Source organism: Halichoerus grypus, chromosome 9 (assembly GCF_964656455.1).
Source record: "Halichoerus grypus chromosome 9, mHalGry1.hap1.1, whole genome shotgun sequence".
In the NCBI taxonomy this organism is placed as follows: Eukaryota; Metazoa; Chordata; class Mammalia; order Carnivora; family Phocidae; genus Halichoerus; species Halichoerus grypus.
Genome location: NC_135720.1, coordinates 123,576,395 through 123,598,451, shown reverse-complemented (window position 1 = coordinate 123,598,451; position 22,057 = coordinate 123,576,395). Strand labels below are relative to the sequence as shown.

The window sequence follows — 22,057 nt, the reverse complement described above, 5'->3', positions numbered from 1 at the left end:
CATACCAGAATCCAAACGCAAACATGCGTATTAGAAAAAGCCTGCAGAGATGCTGGGCGGGAGGCAAGTTGGGGGGGGGGTGCGGTTCCTGGGCATTTGTCTAGACATTAATAAAACAGTAGTTCATTTTTCTTATGGATATTATTTTCATGAGTTTGGCTCCTCTGGCAGTGAATCCCCCAAGAAGACACGAGGATGGTGGCAGGACCCAGGAACCAAGCTCAGAACCCATTCTACGATAAATGTGATATGGTTATCACTTGGTTTCATCATCCACGTATTCAATGACTCATTCAGCAAACACTGATCAATCTGCTAAGCTCTCTACTAGGCACTGGGATTACCAAGGTGAATAAGACACAGGCTCTGCACTCAAACCGCTCAAGTTCCTCCCATTCATCCAACAAACATTAGATGCCTACAAAGTGGAAGGCTCCGCCCAGCACACATCACTCTGAGGGCCTTTGGGAGCTTAAAGACTAGGAGAAAAGACAGGCTGTGCTGCGGTCAAAGAAAAGTTTAGAGAAAGTGCTCTCTGAAGTCTGAACAAGAAGAAACTGCTTTAGCAGAGAAAGTTTAGAGAGGGTTTAAGGAAAGGAAGCCGGACAAGATGGTATCCCACAGGGAGAAGGCAAAAAAACCAACTGGAATCTCCCCTAAGTGATCACACACACATCTGCCACCCTGAAAACAGAACAGGAGTGTTTCACTTCTTAGATAACCACAGAATGGTTGAATTGGGGCGGGGCAGGGGGGAACGGGAAGAAAAAGAAATGAGGCAAAATCTTTGTTTAAAAAAAAACAAAACAAGAAAAAGACCCAAACAACCTATCCTTTCCTCCCCTGTCAAACTTGGGGTTCCTCTTCTTCCCTGCCATCTATCCAGAAGACAATGTCTGTAATCTCCAACCCCATACTGGCAGGCCTCACAAAATGTAAAGCTAAAATTACAGTTACCACCACCAGACAGAGCTCCACATTAAATTAGAAAATAAAATTGGGAGACATAATGTATTTTGAGTAAAAGGAAAATAAAGCAGAAACAATGTGTATATATAAACACATCAAGGAGTATACATATGTTATGTGTTGGTATATATAGATGTTGTATTGTGGATAATGCTCTTCCCACTAACCTGTTTTTTAAAAAACAGTGCAGGTATCCACATAAAGAAACCGCCCACATTCTGAGAACAGTCCTGATGCTCTGCCCACCCTCCTTCTGCCCCACCGCTCTCCAGCTCCAGCATCGAGCTTGACTTCTTACCCTCTTGACATCCTTTCCTTGCTCATCATCTACTGTCTGGAAAAGTCAGTCACTTAGAAGTCACAAGGACGCCTTGCCTTATCCTCAAGAACCCACCACCTTCCCCGTACCTGCACCCTTCGAGACTGACCCTCATTTTCTGAGCTGAATTGTAAAAATCTGGGCCAGTTTTGTTCTACTACAATCAGCTCATTTCGCCAGTATGCTCACTGAAATATCTCTGTGACATTTCATCAGCTACAGAATGTAAGCGATGAACCATTTACCGGACAGAGGTACAGCCAAAGCAGCAGGTCATCCTGGAGTTCTAGGCTACATAAGGTTGAAGTGGGTAGAGGTGGGCAATACTGGATGTTTAGGATCTCAGGAAAAAGGTGTTCATAACAATTCTGGTTCAGAGAAACAAAATCTTGGTCACAAGATTACCAGTCTCTACCGACACATTTCTATCCCCTAAGGCTAAATTTTTTTCCCCATCCATTATATGAAGGGGTTGGCAAACCATGGCCATTGGGCCAAATTTAGCCATGCCCGTTTATGTATATATTGTCTGGAGACCAGCCCACACACATGAAAATATTTATTCTCCAGACCACTACCTAAAAGTTTGCCGATTCCTACCTGAGATTTATCACCAGATATCACCTCCTAATATCACTGAATACCACTGCCATTTCTTCCTCCAAAATGCTTTTCCATTTAATAACACCCTCATTTCCAATGATCATATATTATGACTCACACTCTCTCCACTTCATGGTTTGGGCTATCTTCCCTCTCCCACACCCATCCTCAACATTGCTGCCAGGCTGATCTTCTAGTCACTTACTGAATCCTCTTAACCCATGCTCAAAGACTTATATGCTCTTAATTGCCACCAAAGCCAGTTTCCTAAGCACCCCCAAGTCTCACCTCTGCCCTCTGCCCTGTTTGGCTGGTGCCCTCCCCGCTGCTTGCACACTTCAAGCTCTCCTCCCCTACTGCTCGGGCTTCTGGTGCCTCCGCTGCCCAGCCCAGACCCAGCGTTGCTCGCATCTCCTCCAGCGGATCTTCTCCTGATGGTCCACTGATGCCCCACTAGCCACTCCACATTCTGCTCTTTTGTTTAATTCGTGCTGCCAAGTATTCACTCACTCCCTGTTCATTTCCTGCTGAATTATCTGCTCACCTTATAGATTCCGATGGCTAAAAAAAATAAAGACAAAGACTACAAGAGAGATTCTGCTGAGAGGAATTCATCTGGGGGAAGATCCTCTCTTGGATGTGGCTTCCAAAACTGTACCAGATCTCAACATGCGGGCCACCTACGCTCGAGGTACATTATACTTAGGATTTATGTCACATACTTTACTGTTTTCAAGGTATTTCACATTTTTGCCTTTTATCTCCTAGAAGAGATTGGAGTATGGGATATAGATTGCAGTGCTAGGTAATAAGTAGAGGAACAAAAAAACTATACCCGGCTTTAAAACCTCCAAGACTTGTTTATTTTCCCTATCTTCATATGAAAAGCCAGAACTCTTAATCACTTGCTTACCAGATATAGCAAATTTGGGAAGAAAAGGAAACTCCTCCCGCAGGGCATATGCTCTGGTCTCAGATACTCATTTGAATTGTCAGGTCTTTAAGAGGCTGAATATTTATAAATATACTGTTCTGGGAACTCCTGTACTTTCATCAAAATAATATAACCTTGCTATAAAATCCCTAAGAGAGGATGGGAATTTTCCTCCCCTGCTTTCTGCTTTTTCTTTGTTCCTCGCTCTCTCCTTAGCCCTCTCTCCACTGCCACCATGATGCTCCAGCATCACCCTCAGCATCTGACCCACTAGCCTAGAGGTCACCGACTGCCGAGTTGGGCCACTGGAAAATGACCTTAATGTACAATGTTAGCTCAAATGACAATTCCTGCCTCTCTTAAAAGCTATTTTCATTATTCTCTTAAAATCATTGCAAACCCCCAGTCTTCTACCCCAGCCCACCAATTACTAACTGTTGTCTGGGAACTTTCATTTCTAACTGCTTTTTCAAACATAAATGAAAGAACTAAAAATTAACAGCTGAAAGAAGAGATGAAAAGCAATATGCTTCAAACTCATTTTTAGCCATTACAGGTCAAAAGGAGCTAAATGTCAGCCTTAAAAAAAAAAAAAAAGCTTCCTTCTTATGAATTGGTACAACGTATGTAGGAGATGATACCTCAAACCCCAAATGGGTTTTGAACACAAACATTTAAGTTGGGTTCCAGTTTCTAAGTCAACATTAGCCAGCTGGACCATACCAAACAATGGGAAAGCCGGTCGGGCTGGGCAGGGGCAAGTAACCATTATTGTTAATCACACTGCTAATTTGTTAGGTGCCATCAATTTTTTGCTGCCAAATTCTGAAACCTTTCCCTTTGAAAGGCTGAGAGCCACTGCTTTCACAGAGAAGGTAGGTGGCAGAAAGGGGTTGGAAAGGTTAGGTGTCTGTGTGAATCAGTTTTTAGAAAGATCTGAAATCCGAAACAGCAGTGTGCACGCACTCGAATGTGCAAAACCGGAAGAAAGTAATCCTGGTTTGAAAAATCAAAGCCATTTACAGTAGACACACATCCAGGAAAGGGGGGCAGTCTTTAAATATATAGTTAGCCTTTTAGCCTCTCTCTGTGGAAAACTCTGGATTGCCAGAGAAACAGTCAGATTTCCCTTGCTATCTTATTGGTCATGAACTTTCAGAGTGATTTTATATCTAGCTATTTTCACAAATGCCTAAATGATCAACCACTTCAGCAGATGGCTTTTCTCACCCATAGTCTCATCTATTAGCTAAATCTGCTCTGCTCCCCTCAAAGCAGATCCTTCCCAGGTCCAAGGCATCACTAGTAACGTTATCCACAAGTATTAACAATTCTGGCCTGCCATTTGCAAATGCCGGTCTTCAGTAGACTGATACATACTGGGAATCTTCAGGCAATGGTGGGAGGGGCTGGAGCCCAGCTAGGAAAGCCCATGCACTGATCCCACCAAGGAAGGCGCTTGCAGAGTCGTAAACAGAAAACATGGCTGTTAAGACAGCTGGTACACTACGGACCGGCTGGTTGTCTGTTCCGCAGCCATACCCCAGGCCCACAGCCTCTAGCTGACCATCTGAATACTGGTGTTCATTAATCTTGAGAGTTTAGGTTCAGGTTTTGGTTCAGTCTTGTGGTGGGGTGCGCTCCTTTCTGCTGGTCTTGAGTTTCCATGTGTAGAGAAATTTCCAGTAGAGCAACTGTTCTGACCTCTCCCTCTGCCTGTTACTGGGTCCCTGTTGAAGAAGTAAGTTACTTGATTGGTCCATCTTTCTGAATGGGGTGGAGCTAATCTATTAGAAGACCTCAAACAGTGGGAATTTGCTTTTTTCCTATGCTTCCACCTCAGCTAGCTGAGAGACTACGCCAGTTACATCAAGTCCACCATCCCCTAAGGTGGGCTGGAGAGGGGGGCGGAGGTGGTGGGAAGGAAGTGATTGGTAGGCCCCTTGGATGGAAAACCAGGTTGTCCAATCAGCTTGGGAGAAATCGAGTTGCCATTCTGTCTCCTCTATCTACTTAGATGTCTTATTCTTAATTTGCTTTAAACTTAGAAGAGGAAGAAATGACTCTTCTGGTTGCAACTGACAGCAATTAAACTTGAATTTACAATAGCAAAAGGTTAATTTATTATAAAAATGTTCAGGTGACTGTGAAACCTAAGGGGAGCCTCAGGAAAAATTCCACCTGGGAAATTAAAAATCATCCTGCCTCTCATTCTGTATCTGCTTTCTTCTTTTTCTGTCTGCTGACTCTCAAATCCAAAGTATGAGACACATGGCCATCCCATCAAATGTTCCCCGGCTTAACAGCTGCTAACTTCAGGCACTGAAGAGATACTGTATTATTTGTTGCCTTAAATCCACAATTCCTGGGCTAAAATTGTGATCGCCCCAGCCTAGGTCAGGGGCCCACTCCTGCCAACCGTCTAGATGGAGCGGAGCTAATAATTAAGGAAAGGGGTGTGGTAAAGCAAAACAGCTAAAGTCCCACTAGACTTTTGACTACTGAGCTGCACAGGTGAAGGAACCCCCAAGGGCATGAGTCTCCAGGGCAGCAAACCCTTTACAACCTGATCTAAACATTCTTAATTCTGCCATGTTTTAATCCTAAAGATTCATCGAAGCTATTATGAATAAAATGCCCACATAATTTATTATTCAAACCAACACATTTTTGAGAGTAAAAATGGATGTGGCAAATAATTAAAATTATATTATTTTTGAAGCATATACCTGTTAACAAACTCGTTTTCTTACACTGATGGATCTACAGAATCACTTTATTCAGAAACTATTTCCAAGAACAAATTTTTTCTAGAACAAATATGTTCATATATATTAAAGCAAAATAAAAAAACTTCTTTATATTAATTTTATGAACATTTAAAAGCAGTATAAACAATAATTGGTCTTCATATATTTACAAACCTTGATGACTTTCATAACCATACCTCTTAAATTCTATCCCCGGTATTTTTCTAAAAAGACAGGTTTCCAATATGACCTTGGTATTTTAAACTTTTGTCATGAAATTGCCTGCAATCTTCTCTGAAGTTCCATTTTGTGCAAGTTGAGACTGCTGACACCTTCAATGGACTCTTCTGTGAAGACCACCCTATTTTGATTTTTGAAAACACCCTCCGAGGGTGTGTGATATGCTCAGAACAAGTCCTACCAAATGGAGAATATTCTCGATTCTATTTTTTATTGGAGCATAATATTTCAGCCATAATACTTTCAAAGGAAATGCCTTATCTGCTTCCATTCAGAGTATACGGGTCCTTAACAACTATATTAACAAGAACAAGCTCTTCATATAAATTGTCTCTATTTATGATTCTGTTGAATGTTTTGCCAAATTTAAATGATGCAATATTACAAGTCATCTCAATTTCATTCCATTGTGCTACAGCATAAAAATTTATCTAATTAAATACAGAAGTTATGTTAAAAAATCCTTCCCATGGTAGAGTTATACTAAATCAGAATTACAGATTTTTAAAATTAAGTTTTGTGTACCACTGGGCCCTTGTCATGTGCTCTTTCAGTCCCTGCTATCCTTTTGTGAGGCCATATTACAGTATTTTCTAGTTTTTAGGCCTTGTTTTTAGTAACTGCAATTCTCTAAAAGCTTCAAAATGCTGATGTTTCTGGTGTTCTATTATTTGAATGCTTTAAGATTTCCAATCGATTTTGGGGAAAGAAATATAGCCAAGATGTAAAGGATTCATATATTCAATAACATTTAGAATAGTGAGGGGAGATACAAATTAGTTTTTCAAGGGCTGAGCCATTGCTAAAATTTGACTGACAACAGGCAGCAAAGACAGCAAGTATGACAGTTCTTGCCAAACCGAGGTGTTTTTTGTATTTAACTTCAGCTTTGTGGCAAAAATTTTATAGTGATATATATATATATATATATATATATATATCTCACAATCAATTCCAAGTATATTTCTGATCCACTTTTCTAAATTTAGTAAGCTGTTTTTACTAAAACACTGCACTCTACAAAATTTTAATATGCTATCATTGCAAAACTAAATAATTTGTCCATAAATGTTGAACCTCGGGACTGGATTAGCAATCATAAGTACAATAATGTCAGATGTGTTTCCATGGACAGAATGAACTTCCAAAAACTTTCCTTTCATCTCATGAATTGGATGGAAAAAAAAAAAAAAAACCTGAAAATTTATTGGAATTAATTTAACTAATTTTCTACTTGAAGTATCTGATGAGATGACACTGATAGAAGATAGGCATGATCATCAACATCACTGATCATCAGGGAAATGCAAATCAAAACCACAATGAGATATCACTCACACCTGTCAGAATGGCTGTTATCAAAAAGACAAGAAATAAGTGTTGGTGAGGATGTGGAGAACAAAGAACCCTCATGCGCTGTTGGTGGGAATATAAATTGGTGCAGCTACTGTGGGAAATAGTATAGAGGTTCCTCAGAAAATTACAAATAGAACTACCATAAGATCCAGTAATTGCACTACTGGGTATTTATCCAAAGGAAACGAGAACACTAATTTGAAAAGCTATATGCACCCCCATGTTCACTGCAGCATTACTTACAACACCCGTTATGGAAGCAACCTAAGCACCCATTAATGGATAACGGATAAAGAAGATGTCACACACAGACACATACATAGTGGAATATTACTTAGTTATAAAAAGAATGAGATCTTACCATTTGCAACAACATGGATGGACCTAGAGGGTATTAATGCTAAGTGAAATAAGTCAGACCGAGAAAGACAAACACTGTATGGTCTCACTTATATGTGGAATCCAAAAAACAAAACAAATCATAAATACAAAGAACAAACTGGTAGTTGCCAGAGGGGAGGAGGGGGATGGGCAAAACAGGTGAAGGGGATTAGGAGGTATAAACTTCCAGTTATAAAACAAGTAAGTCATGAGGATGAAAAGTACAGCATAGGGAATATAGTCAATAACACTGTAATAATGTTGTATGGTGGCAGATGGTGACCACATCTACTGTACATGTAATGTACAGAATTGTTGAATCACTATGTGTACACCTGAAACCAATATAACACTGTATGTAAAAAAAAAAAAAAACTGGCATGGTCATGTAACTGTCTGCAAAGTTCTTTTGCTAGTGGAGCCAAGATATTAACAGCTACAACTATACTTTTAATGTGCGTGGAAGAAAACTGGAACGCCAAAATGAGTGAAATTAACTTAGAACAACAGTTCTTTGACCTCGATGAAAAGCTATTTTTCCAAAATAATATGCAAAAACGCTGCATGTGTTAAACTCTCACCTTTGGAATTTTTAGGTTAGATGCGAATGCTTCTTCAACAGATTGATTTCTTTGGGTTTTCTCCTGGTCAGTGATATTGTTATGGCCCTTATGTGAATGGTACATATCCGAGACGTTACACATTTAATATCAACTTCCTTGAAAAATGGAAACCTGGTCATTCATTTTCCCTTTTAAAAGGGCACTTTTTGGGGACAGTGAGGAATAACTGCTACTAAAAGGATTAATTGAAAGATAAAAAAAACACTAACAAAAAGCGAAATAAATGAATAGCTTCAGATGTGACAATGTAACAAACCCCTGTAGCAAGAGCATGCAGACTCTCCTCTAGACCTAGAGGCTCTACGGCAGAGCTGCTTGGCCTCCTTCCCCCTCATATTTCAACCCAATTTGTTACAACATTGCAAGCTGACTGAGGGCCCGCCCATGTCTCCTGGAAGCTATGGGAAGGGCCCTGGCACGGCTGGCTGATAGACCACAGGGCTGGCAGGGGTAGCAGTACCCAGGGCTTCTCCCACCACCACTCTGGACTGGGAGGAGCTAACTGTCCCAGCCCAGCACCCGGGTCTCAGTGCACTGTTTCGCAGAGAGCACCCCGCATACCACCCGTAAAGGGCGGTGTTTAAGCTGCGTCTGAAAGGCTTGGGAAAAGGGAGGGAGGTTATTGCTGGTGAGACTCAGATTTCACTGAGAACCCTGTTCACTGTATATGCTTCTCACTTACTATTGGAGGAACGGCGGGGCAGGGCTGGAAGGGCAAAGCAAGGGTCTATCAAGCCCATCCTGGTTTACTTTATTTTATTTTATTTTTTTAAAAGATGTATTTACTTATTTGAGAGAGAGACAGTAAGCACAAGCAGGGGGAGGAGCAGAGGGAGAGAATCCCAAAAAGACTCTCTGCTGAGCGTGGAGCCCAACTCGGGGCTCAATCCCAGGACCCTGAGATCATGGCCTGAGCTGAAATCAAGACACTTAACTGACTGAGCCAGCCAGGTGCTCCTAGCCCATCCTGGTTTATTTTAATGCAACCAGCAATAATGACGGTTTATTTTAAACATGAGGAATCCGAGACAAAGCTAATTTGGAAGGTATAAAGGCAAAAACTGGGACTGTCCTGAGCAAACTGAGATGTGTTTGGGTCACCCCATCAACTAATGACTTTGCTGAGAAAACACAATGAATAGAGCTAAACATCATTAAGTACTTACACAAAGCACATGCAAAGAGCTTTACAGGTATTACCTTTTTTAATGTTCCAGTGAGCACATCTATATATATAAATAGGTATTATTTCTTCGTCAGACTTCCTTCCTTCAGTTTTCTTAGCACAGAGCTGAGGTACTCGAGGCATTGCCCGAGTCTGAAGTTTTACCCAAGATTCAGAGAGTAACATGCTGAGTGGCAGGACTCACTTACATGATAGACAGACATTTGTTGGTTTAGTCTGCAGAACAACCCTAACTGCTTCTTTTAAAAAGGGTTGCCCAATTTTCTTTGGGTGAGCCAACCCTATCTATGTCAATCACTATGGTGCTCTACCCACCCACTCCCCCCAAAAAAGTACAAGGCAGGACCCATCATTTGTCTCTTAAGGATTTGGATCTTTTTTTTTTTTTTAAGATTTTATTTATTTATTTGAGACAGAGAGAAAGCGCACGAGAGTGGGGTGAGGGGCAGAGGGAGAAGCAGGTTTCCCACTGAGCAGGAAGCCCCCGCAGGGCTCTATCCCGCTGGGATCATGACCTGAGCCGAAGGCAGAGAGACGCTCAACCGACTGAGCCACCCAGGTGCCCCTCAGGATTTGGATCTTGAATGAAAAGTCACAAGGACAGAAACGCTCTATTTCAAGTCATTCCAGTGACACCACCTTGAAGGAGCTGTCCTACATACCAGAGCTACCTTGGTGCCTCCCCTTTTTGAGGGTTCACTGTTTGAGGCCTCACCAGTTCTGTGAATGACTCAGTGTCCTTTGAATACATTCTAACCTTCCCCTCCCTTTTAAATTTACGTTAGCCAGAACTGGTTTCTAGAGCTTACAACCAAAGCACCTTGCCCCTCAGAAATGAAATCCAGGTGTGTCTGACTCTGGAGTCTATGCTCTTTGCCCCAGTGGCCTCAGATCTTCCTCAGCCGCCACCTGGTGCCAGACAGGCCTGCCCTTGGCTGTGCTAGAGTGGGAACACACTGGAAGGAAACAGCACAGACCTCTCCTCCGGAAGCTTCTACCTGTAGCACCTGGCCCTGCTCCACTCCTGGCAGCTTTGGCTGGCCTTCATTTCCCCAGGGTTGTCTGCGAGAGATACTTTTTAATGCACTACCCTCCTCCTCAGATCTTATTTAGTCTGCATTCTGCTTCCACAGAGTCCCAGGCAGCTGTTAGCAGCCCTGTGAAAAGCAGCATTTCTATGAATACTTTCCAGCCTCCACATCAGCCTCTTTTGCAAGATGCTGAAGAAAAGGCGGTCCCCAAGTGGCCAGAATTTCTCACTGTACCACACACATTTTTCCAAGCTGGAGGACAGGAGGGAGGAAAAGGGCAGCAGCGGTGGAGAACAGAGAACTGGATCAGATACTCAAATAGGCTTTTTAAACAATGTCAAGTGGGCAAAACTGCTGATGCGAAGAATCGTGTAAAAAGTGTATCTTCATAAAACAACGCATTTGCAAAGGACACTGCCCCCAGCTTGGTACAACTGGCATATGCTTCTGCCAAGATTCCGGAGGCCCCTTCCGATCATTTCTGTGGAGGGAAGAGAGAAAGCACTGAGGAGGATGCAATCACAGGGAAGCAGGAAACCGACACGGAATGAAAAGAAAATATAGGCCACTGCTACACCCGGCGTTTAAGTAGTTAGTGACTACTGTCTGAGTCAGAATTGGTTTCTCCAAGCAAAAGAGCAAAATATGATCTCATTGAAGATGTTCTGGTGCACAGAACTGGAGAAATGGCTTTGTGCCAATTTGCTATTTCTGCACACAATGACATCACCAAGCCAAAGGGAACCAAACTGGGAGAAAATGATCCCAAACTTTAAGCTCCAGCAAACACGGAGAACTCTATGGGGAGCTTCCAAGAACAGTAGCCATTAGCTTCCATCCATTTCACTCACTCAGCTTATGGATGAGCACATTGAGGCCCAGAGAGAGTAAAGGACTTGGTCCAAGGTCACAGACCCCATTAGTGACAGATCTGAGATTAGAAATCAAGCTTTCTAATTCCATTCTTCAACACTCGCTCCTCTTTCCCATGTCGCCCTGGTTCACGCGAGTCAGGTCGGAAGGACTCAAGTGCAGTTTTCATCTCCCAAAGACCCAGACCGACCCTCCAAAGAAAACCACCGGGGAAGTACCACACGGTCTGCTTCACCTCTTCGTCCTCCCCAAATACTTCACTCTGAAAACACGTGTTTGCTCCAACCTCTCAGGTTCCCTGGGGTTCACTCTGGCCAGAGCTGCCAGTGCCGAGCTGGGTGCAGCCGGAGTCGATGCACGCCTCCCACAAGACCCCTTCTTCAATGAGAGAAAAGCACCCCTCGCCTCCCACATGTAAGCTTCTAGCTTCCTGGTTCATTGATGTTCCAGGTTCCCTAGGGCAACTGAGATGTTGCTCGGCTTAATGCAGCAGTCTTAACCTCATCTTCACACTGCTATCCCCCTGTGAAGCGACAGGGGTTCACCCTGAAAAGGGACCCAAGTGCTGCTGGGAGCTGCTCTCAGAACAGCTGCTCTCAGGAGGGCTGCACAAGTGAGGTGTAGGCAAGACAAAGTCAACTGAAGAAGGAACTCTTCGCAGAAAGTGAAAACAACAACAACAAGGACTACGCAGATCTTAGATCTAATACAAGGATCAACTCAGACAAGGTCTGCTGAGTGCCCCGTGGGGTACGTGTCACTCTGCTGTTAGAGACACAGGAAGAGCATATTGCTCCCCCAACAAATACTAAAACCTAGAGGAGAAACACGACAGTCAAAAGATCTCAACACCTTCGGCTTTATGAGAAAATCGGACTTCTTATTGTCAAATTGTTAACTTGGCCCATCTGATTTCCATCTTGGCATTGCTTTTCTCCCATTGGTGCTCTTGAATAATGACTCTGAGAAATGAAATAGCCAAAAGCCCAGTGACAAGGACAAGAAGAAAAAAGTAGAGCCTGAAATCTCTACCACCTCAAAAATACATCTACTAAGATAACCTAGAGCCGACTTATTATCAGAGGAAGATGGATCTCCAATTTAGAACTATGAAATATGAAAAAAATTTTTAAATCATTTCTTATCCTGTTAAGATTTGTCCTAGATTCCATTCTGTGAAACTGTTAGTAGCATCAAATTGCCTAACGCAACAAATATTTAAGTCTTAAACACCCCCAGGGAGGCTCCCCTACCCCCAGGAGTCCCCAGTACAGGCTGCTAAAGCAGATGTGTTTGGAAGAGATTTTTATCCCTCTCAAAACTGGCTCCAGAGCTGTATAATTAGCTATCTGATCCCTAAATTGTAGCAATTTGAGGAAAGAGGACAGAAAATTATTTGTTTAATTCACAATGAAAGATAATGTAAAACACTTCATTGGCTTCAAATGCTCCAGCTCCTATTACAATGAGAGGTTAATGGATTAACCTTTTGGAGTAAAGGGCAATAAAGGGATTACATCTTTAAAGCAGACAATTTCTAAAATTCTACTTAAAATGAAACTAAGACTAACAAAATCACCTACATCTATGGCTCTTAATCAGAACAACACTGAGGAAAATATTTAAAATGTATTTAGAAAACTGTAAGGCGTTTGAAGGACACTATTGGTGTTCACTGTCAACGTGGTATACCCTATTTACCACAGTAATAGTACAGGCTCTTAACTGAAGGGGTGAAATAACGTTTGGTGAAACATTTTGATTTCTATTATTAAGAAAGGAACACAATGTTCCTCTTACTCATTTTTTTTCCTGACATTTAATCCATGACAGTCAATTATTTCAGATACTGTTTAGTTTGTCCTTCATCTGACATTAAGAATTTCATTCTCAATAGGCCTGGCAAAAAGATCCACTCTTTATAACTGCTCAAAACTGAGCAGAGTTGCAATGATGCAGACTGCCTGTCACTGTCCCCAGATTTTGATTTCCTCTTCTGCTTGCACTAGTCTCTCTGTAACTCTGGGAAATGTAACATAAATTCAAACTCTTTCATTTCTCATGTGGATTCGAATGACGTTTCCAATAACATTACCATTTTATATTATAGTAATCATTATATTTACTGTCATCTGTTATATAACAATGGGAATGACACTACCATTTTTATTAGTGAGGATTTGGAGTTTTCAAAATTTTCACACACAAGATTTCATTTAATTCTCGGTACCATCCTATAAGGGAGTTATTCTTAGTCTCGTATTTCCATTCAATACTATTCAGTCAAGGGGAGCCTGGGTGGCTCAGTCATTAAGCGTCTGCCTTCAGCTCAGGTCGCGATCCCAGTGTCCTGGGATCGAGCCCCACATCGGGCTCCCTGCTCAGTGGGAAGCCTGCTTCTCCCTCTCCCACTCTCCCTGCTGTGTTCCCTCTCTCGCTGTGTCTCTGTCAGCTAACTACATAAAATATTAAAAAAAAAATACTATTCAGTCAGGGATTGGAGTTTATTCACCCCCTGCGATGGAGATTGTGCAATCTTCCCCATTCATATGTTGAAGTCCTAACCCCCAATACCTCAGAATGTGACTGTCTTTGCAGGAAGGGTCTTTAAATAGATTAGGTAAAATGAGGTCACTGGGGTGGACCCCAATCCAATAGGACTGGCGTCCCTATAAGAAGATATTAGGACACAGGCAGGCAAAGATGGAAGACCATGGGAGAAAGCAGCATCTATAAGCTAAGTTTCTTCTCTGAAGAAACCAACCCTGTAACACCTTGATCTTGGATTTCTCGTCTCCAGAACTGTGAGCCACGCTTTGTGGGTCTTTGTTACAGCAGGCCTGGCAAACTACTACACCTCCTATCCACTTTATGCTAGACACAGATCTCCAGCTTTTAGGTAGAGCAAATACACTAAGTTAACAAAACTCTTCCTTTGCTGGAAAATATTCTGAATACCAAACAACTCATAAGGCTTCACTTTTAATAATCTTTGACTCCTATAATACCAACACCAAAGTCAACATCTAAAAACATCTAAGTGACGAATGAGCCACTTGAGCAATATGCTCTGCTACAGAGCAACCAGAAAACATGCAACATATTCAAAACTGAATATTAAAGAGAATGAAATTAATGATTCCCGCTCACCCCCCCCAAAAAAAAGGGAGAGAGAAGAAAAGAAATATGTAGTTTTATGTGGTGTGGCCAAAGTAATTGGGAAGAAAGTCAGCAGAGGAATTAGCTGGTGGGGGTGGGGGATCGGCACTGGGATAGTCCTTTGGGAAGTGAGGGGTACTGATGTTTGTAAGAAGTTGAATTTTCTTCCATGTGCAGACAGCAGTGGAAGGAATTGAACATTAGGCCAAAAAGTGCCTTCATTCAAGAACAATGTCTTTGTCCAGAATCGATCACATTCTAGGTCATAAATCAGGTCTCAACCAGTACCAAAAGATTGGGATCATTCCCTGCCTATTTTCAGACCACAGTGCTTTGAAACTAGAACTCAATCACAAGAGGAAAGTCAGAAAGAACTCAAATACATGGAGGCTAAAGAGCATCCTACTAAAGAATGAATGGGTCAACCAGGAAATTAAAGAAGAATTTAAAAAATTCATGGAAACCAACGAAAATGAAAACACAACTATTCAAAATCTTTGGGATGCAGCAAAGGCAGTCCTAAGAGGAAAGTATACAGCAATACAAGCCTTTCTCAAGAAACAAGAAAGGTCTCAAGTACACAACCTAACCCTATACCTAAAGGAGCTGGAGAAAGAATAGCAAATAAAGCCTAAACCCAGCAGGAGAAGAGAAATAATAAAGATCAGAGCAGAAATCAATGAAATAGAAACCAAAAGAACAGTAGAACAGATCAACAAAACAAGGAGCTGGTTCTTTGAAAGAATTAACAAGATTGATAAACCCCTGGCCAGACTTATCAAAAAGAAAAGAGAAATGACCCAAATCAACAAAATCATGAATGAAAGAGGAGAGATCACAACCAACACCAAAGAAATACCATTATAAGAACATATTATGAGTAACTCTATGCCAGCAAATTAGATAACCTGGAAGAAATGGATGCATTCCTAGAGATGTATCAACTACCAAAACTGAACCAGGAAGAAAAAGAAAACCTGAACAGACCTATAACCACTATGGAAATTGAAGGAGTCATCAAAAATCTCCCAACAAACAAAAGCCCAGGACCAGATGGCTTCCCAGGGGAATTCTACCAAACATTTAAAGAAGAATTAATACCTATTCTTCTGAAACTGTTCCAAAAAACAGAAATGGAAGGAAAACTTCCAAACTCATTTTATGAGGCAACCATTACCTTGATCCCAAAACCAGACAAAGACCCCATCAAAAAGGAGAATTACAGACCAATATCCTTGATGAACATGGATGCAAAAATTCTCACCAAAATACTAGCCAATAGGATCCAACAGTACATTAAAAGGATTATTCACCACGACCAAGTGGGATTTATCCCTGGGCTGCAAGGTTGGTTCAACATCCGCAAATCAATCAACGTGATACAACATTAACAGAAGAAAGAACAAGAACCATATGATCCTCTCAATAGATGCAGAAAAAGCATTTGACAGCATCCTTTCTTGATCAAAACTCTTCAGAGTATAGGGAGAGAGGGTACATACCTCAATATCATAAAAGCCATCTAAATACCATTCTCATTGGGGAAAAACTGAGAGCTTTCCCCCTAAGGTCAGCAACATGGCAGGGATGTCCACTATCACCACTGCTATTCAACATAGTATTAGAAGTCCTAGCCACAGCAATCAGATAACAAAAAGAAATCAAAGGCATCCAAATCGGCAAAGAAGAAGTCAAACTCTCACTCTTTGCAGATGATATGATACTTTATGTGGAAAACCCAAAAGACTCCACCCCAAAACTGCTAGAACTCATACAGGAATTCAGTAAAGTGGCAGGATATAAAATCAACGCACAGAAATCAGTTGCATTCCTATACACCAACAACAAGACAGAAGAAAGAGAAATTAAGGAGTCGATCCCATTTACAATTGCACCCAAAACTGTAAGATACCTAGGAATAAATCTAACCAAAGAGGCAAAGAATCTGTACTCAGAAAACTATAAAATACTCATGAAAGAAATTGAGGAAGACACAAAGAAATGGAAAAACGTTCCATGCTCATGGATTGGAAGAACAAATATTGTGAAGATGTCAATGCTACCTAGAGCAATCTACACATTCAATGCAATCCCTATCAAAATACCATCCACTTTTTTCAAAGAAATGAACAAATAATCCTAAAATTTGTATGGAACCAGAAAAGACCCCGCATAGCCAGAGGAATGTTGAAAAAGAAAAGCAAAGCTGGTGGCATCACAATTCCGGACTTCCAGCTCTATTACAAAGCTGTCATCATCAAGACAGTATGGTACTGGCACAAAAACAGACACATAGATCAATGGAACAGAATCAAGAGCCCAGAAATGGACCCTCAACTCTATGGTCAACTAATCTTCGACAAAGCAGGAAAGAATGTCCAATGGAAAAAAGATAGTCTCTTCAACAAATGGTGTTGGGAAAATTGGACAGCCACATGCAGAAGAATGAAACTGGACCATTTCCTTACACCACACACAAAAATAGACTCCAAATGGTTGAAAGACCTAAATGTGAGACAGGAATCCATCAAAATCCTAAAGGAGAACACAGGCAGCAACCTCTTCGACCTCAGCCGCAGCAACTTCTTCCTAGAAACATCGCCAAAGGCAAGGGAAGCAAGGGAAAAATGAACTACTGGGACTGCAGCAAGATAAAAAGCTTTTGCACAGCAAAAGAAACAGTCAACAAAACCAAAAGACAACCGACAGAATAGGAGAAGATATTTGCAAATGACATATCAGATAAAGGCTAGTATCCAAAATCTATAAAGAACTTATCAAACTCAACACCCAAAGAACAAAGAATCCAATCAAGAAATGGGCAGAAGACATGAAAAGACATTTTTCCAAAGAAGACATCCAAATGGCCAACAGACACATGAAAAAGTGCTCAACATCGCTCGGCATCAGGGAAATCCAAATCAAAACCTCAATGAGATACCACCTCACACCAGTCAGAATGGCTAAAATTAACAAGTCAGGAAACAACCGATGTTGGTGGGGATGCGGAGAAGGGGGAACCCTCCTACACTGTTGGTGGGAATGCAAGCTGGTGCAGCCACTCTGCAAAACAGTATGGAGATTCCTCAAAAAGTTGAAAATAGAGCTACCATACAATCCAGCAATTGCACTACTGGGTATTTACCCCAAAGATACAAATGTAGGGATCTGAAGGGGTACGTGCACCCCGATGTTTATAGCAGCAATGTCCACAATAGCTAAACTGTGGAAAGAGCCAAGATGCCCATCGACAGATGAATGAATAAAGAAGATGTGGTATATATATACAATGGAATATTATGCAGCCATCAAAAGGAATGAGATCTTGCCATTTGCAATGACGTGGATGGAACTGGAGGGTGTTATGCTGAGCGAAATAAGTCAATCAGAGAAAGACATGTATCACATGACCTCACTGATATGAGGAATTCTTAATCTCAGGAAACAAACTGAGGGTTGCTGGAGTGGGGGTGGGGTGTGAGGGATGGGGTGGCTGGGTGATAGACACTGGGGAGGGTATGTGCTATGGTGAGTGCTGTGAATTGTGCAAGACTGTTGAATCACAGATCTGTACCTCTGAAATAAATAATGCAATATATGTTAAGAAAAAAAAAAAAGAAGAAGACAGCAGGAGGGGAAGCATGAAGGGGGGAAATCGGAGGGGGAGACGAACCATGAGAGACGATGGATGCTGAAAAACATACTGTGGGTTCTAGAGGGGAGAGGGGTGGGAGGATGGGTTAGCCTGGTGATGGGTATTAAAGAGGGCACATTCTGCATGGAGCACTGGGTGTTGTGCACAAACAATGAATCATGGAACACTACATCAAAAACTAATGATGTAGTGTATGGTGATTAACATAACAATAAAAATTTTTTTAAAAAAGAACAATGTCCTTGTTCTTGCAGGAAAGACATGATCTTGAGAGAAACACAGAAGACCTGATGCTCTGTATCACTGTGCTAAGCGAAACAAATAAAGGACACGGTGTCAGTGAAAGAGTTAACTATTCTGGATGCTTCCCAACATGCACAGGAAGTCCCGTGGACAAACTCCCTCTTCACATGTATTTTCATATAATTCCAGTTGACATTTCATGAAAAAAAAAAACCTCTCTTTCTTTTTTCCTTTGCTGTATTTTTGAGGCTGTTTTCCTATTCTACCATATCCACTTAAAAGTAGGCAGAGGCTCAAAAAACTGAAATTATAGATAAAACATGAAATTATAGATAAAACATGAAAGTTGGAAGACTTGAGATATCCTATCTTCCAACCGTTTATCTGAAAATCTATTAGCAATTCTTTTAATTTAAACAAAGCTCCTGAAGAATGAGCAAGAGGCGGATGCTCACAGATCTATGTCATCTCTTCATGGTATCCCTGGCTCCTCCTCGCTTAGGTTAAGTGTCCCGTGGTTTTCATATTAAATCAATTTTATGTCCAGCCTATTTCCATATAGAGGTACACCAAGTATCTAACTTTAGAACTTGCAGAGTAAAAAAAAACAATAAAACTGGAATGCTTCAAAGGTTCTCATTTCATTCATTCATTCATCAAACACCTCTTGAGTCTTTACAGGGGGTCAGGCACAGATCTAGGTGATAGAGACACAACAGTGAAAAGACAGACATGCTCCCTGGCCTTGCAGAGCTTAAAGTCTCCTCGGTGTGCAATGCAGTAGTGTCGGAGTTTAAGGAAAAGTGCTATCACAGTGAAGGGCTGGGGAGCCGCTCAGACAGGGCCTAACAATGCTGCAGCATTTCAATGGGCTCTCCAGTCTAGTCCGTGCACAGTTCCCAGCCCCGCACTCCGGGACACCAGTCATCTAGGGCCGATACAAGAGGTACGCTCTATTTACTGTTCTTGCTTAGAGCATGAAAACTTGAATAAAAATCTCTCTCAGTTCCAAATAGTTCTATGTAGGTTTCCGCTCTCGATTACTTCACCTGGCAAGATAATTCATGTGGATCAAGCCAGTCAGGAAGAGTATGAACCACCACCTCATTACTACTGGTTTAATTTTGGATAAAACCTAACAGATGATCTTCTGACCCAAATAACAGAGCAAATTTAGAATAGATAACCCAAAAGCTTAAGGGTTTCTGTTCCATTAGGAGCCTTTTAACCTGGATAGCCTGCTTCCATTTTCTCCTTCTACCTCCAGATTCTTTTTTTACACCTTTTTGTGTTTCTATTAGACGAGACCCCAGAAGCAACAGCAGAACAGAGGCAGTGTTCACATTTCCAATTCACTTTTAATTATAGAGAACAGTTGGCAAAATATCAAAACCCCATGTACAATTTCTTCTGGTTCCACTGGGAGCAGAGGGGTTTACCAAGGGGAGAGAACAACAGAGAGAAACAATGAAGTTAGAGAATTATGACAGTGCAGAAAAGGAAAGAGAAGACGAAACACAGGCAGAAAATGATGACAAATCTACATCTTCCAGCTGGCATGCTACCTGGGATCAAAAGCTAAAAATGTATGTTCTAATTTAAGGTGGGTACAATTTTCACTGGGTTGAACCTGAGTCACATCTTTGACCTCTACAGTTTCTATAGTTGGAAAAAAAAAAAAAGTGTATTATTTGAGAGGGGAGAACAAAGGCCATGGAGGAAAACAGCAAAGTTCAGTCCTGCCAACCTTTGTCACCAAGGATGTATAACCTCGCACAGCTAGTCATTTTAGGAAGCGTGTTCCCAAGAGAAGAGCAATTACCCCTTAAATGGGCCAACATGTTCATTTGTTTAAAAGGGTCAAAAAGAAGAAAAAGATTAATCTGAATGAGAAGGCAGCATCTAATAGAGTTATTTTCCATTGCTCTTTCTTCACCTGGTTTTCTTTTGACATTTTAGACCATTAGGATACCTCAAACACTTGAGCTCTAGGGGAAAAGGAGGGAGGGGGAGAGAAAAAGGAAAAGAATATAACCTCTCAGCATACAGTATGTTTGAAATTTCAGCCATCAAACATGTGAACTCAGGCAGGCAATATGGCAAAGGAGATACTGGAAAAGTAAGGAAGGATAAAATGTAAAAGATGCAACCAAGGAGAATACCCCAAATCAAAAGGACAGGTAGTCGGGAGACAGAGAAGATTAGCAGGCATGCACCTACTCAATGGTGTGCCCATCTACTAGAGGACCACCCTCCCCAAACATATGAAGTAAGGCTCTACAGTGCAAACCAAACTACTTCGCTCACACTAGTAACTGGAAGACACAAAGGGCATGAGAACATGCCAAGGACACCAAAATAGAGCAGAGGAGCCAATGTGTGACACTCACTTAAAAGCAAAAGTGGTGTAGAGCACCAGAAAACACAGACAGGATTCCAGTCCTGTGGCTGGACAACCTCAGGCAGGCTTCTGGAACTTTCTGAGCCTCGTCTGTGAGATTAAGAATGGCTGGGCTGTACGACCACCAAGGTGTCTTCATTTAAAAACGCTATAGTTCTAAAATCTAGAATTTTACTTTTTAAAACCAAATTTGACTCAAACAGTAGTCACTAACTACTGAGACTTTCAGTATATACCCAAGACTTTAAATTATCCCCACAAAGGCTAGTTGTACCATAGAAAAAAAGGGGGGTGCAGGGGAGTGTGGGAGTGGGACAGAAAACAAGACCTAGAGTAAATAAGCGATGGGGGAGGACTGAGGTGCCCCAACAATGGACCAAGATCAACGTTTGACATGAGTCCCCACAACTGCCCCTTATGCCTAGGCCTTTCAGACACGTCACTGTTAAAGATGGATATGCCTACCGTATCTTCAAGTGAAAACAGTACTTTCATAATGTAGAGAGGTAGGTCACTGATGCCATAGACAAAATAAAAGCAAGTAACAGTAAAATAGTGGCATAACGTACTTTATAAAGTAATTTAATGATCACTACATCTCTAGTGCTCTACAACAAAAACATTGTAAATAATGCTTTAACTGTCACGTGGGACGCATCCCAATTTCTGTGCCTTATTTCTGTTAATCCTCAAAACGACACCATGAATAAGTAATATTCTTGCCCACACTTCATGGCTGGGGAAACCAAAGCTGAGAGGCGTGAAGTGACGTGCCCGATGCTGCAGAACCCGCTAGCGGTGCAGCAAGGAGTCAGACCCCCACGTCCTGGTGTGGCTAGTTGCTGGAGACATACCACCACCCCTGGAGAACACGATCTTGCCTATTCATCCCCTCAAAGGTCAATCTAATTCAGTCATGATCTAGCCACATGACAAAAGCCATTTGTTCTATTAACATTTCGTCAGACCCTTCTTTCATTTAAAAAAGTAGTTCTTAAATACTGTTCTGTACCAAGCACTGTGCTAAAAGATATGCTGATTCCCTACATTCAAGAATATGAAAATCTTACTGGAGAAATGAAGAACAAATGAAGCAAATGAGAATTAAAAGCAACCATCTAATAATTAAATAACAAGAGAGCAAAAGAATGCAGTAGGTGGCTCATTTCTAAATGAGACATATATAGAACATAGGTCCACAGGAGAAAAAGGCCAACAAAAGGAATTTATAGGTGGCTTTGTGAACCATTGAAAACACCCCAAAAGGAAGATGAGAGGCAAACACCAGACTTATTCCACAAACGCACACTTTTTAAAGCTGAAACCCTTAAACT

General features: G+C 41.5%; 1 protein-coding gene across 22 annotated transcripts in view; it reads right to left on the bottom strand.

Annotated features, from left to right (window-relative positions):
• FARS2 (phenylalanyl-tRNA synthetase 2, mitochondrial) overlaps positions 1-22,057 on the bottom strand; it is a 548,888-nt gene that overhangs the window by 241,763 nt on the left and 285,068 nt on the right. Inside the window, exon 9 of one of the 22 annotated variants that reach the window (XM_078055666.1) lies at positions 9,739-10,873. The exons of the other annotated variants lie outside the window; for them this stretch is intronic. Coding sequence (XP_077911792.1) covers positions 10,779-10,873 — 95 coding nt within the window. The 3' untranslated portion in view covers positions 9,739-10,778. Of the gene's footprint in view, positions 1-9,738; positions 10,874-22,057 lie in introns of those variants that run through there. 22 annotated transcript variants of the gene reach the window in all.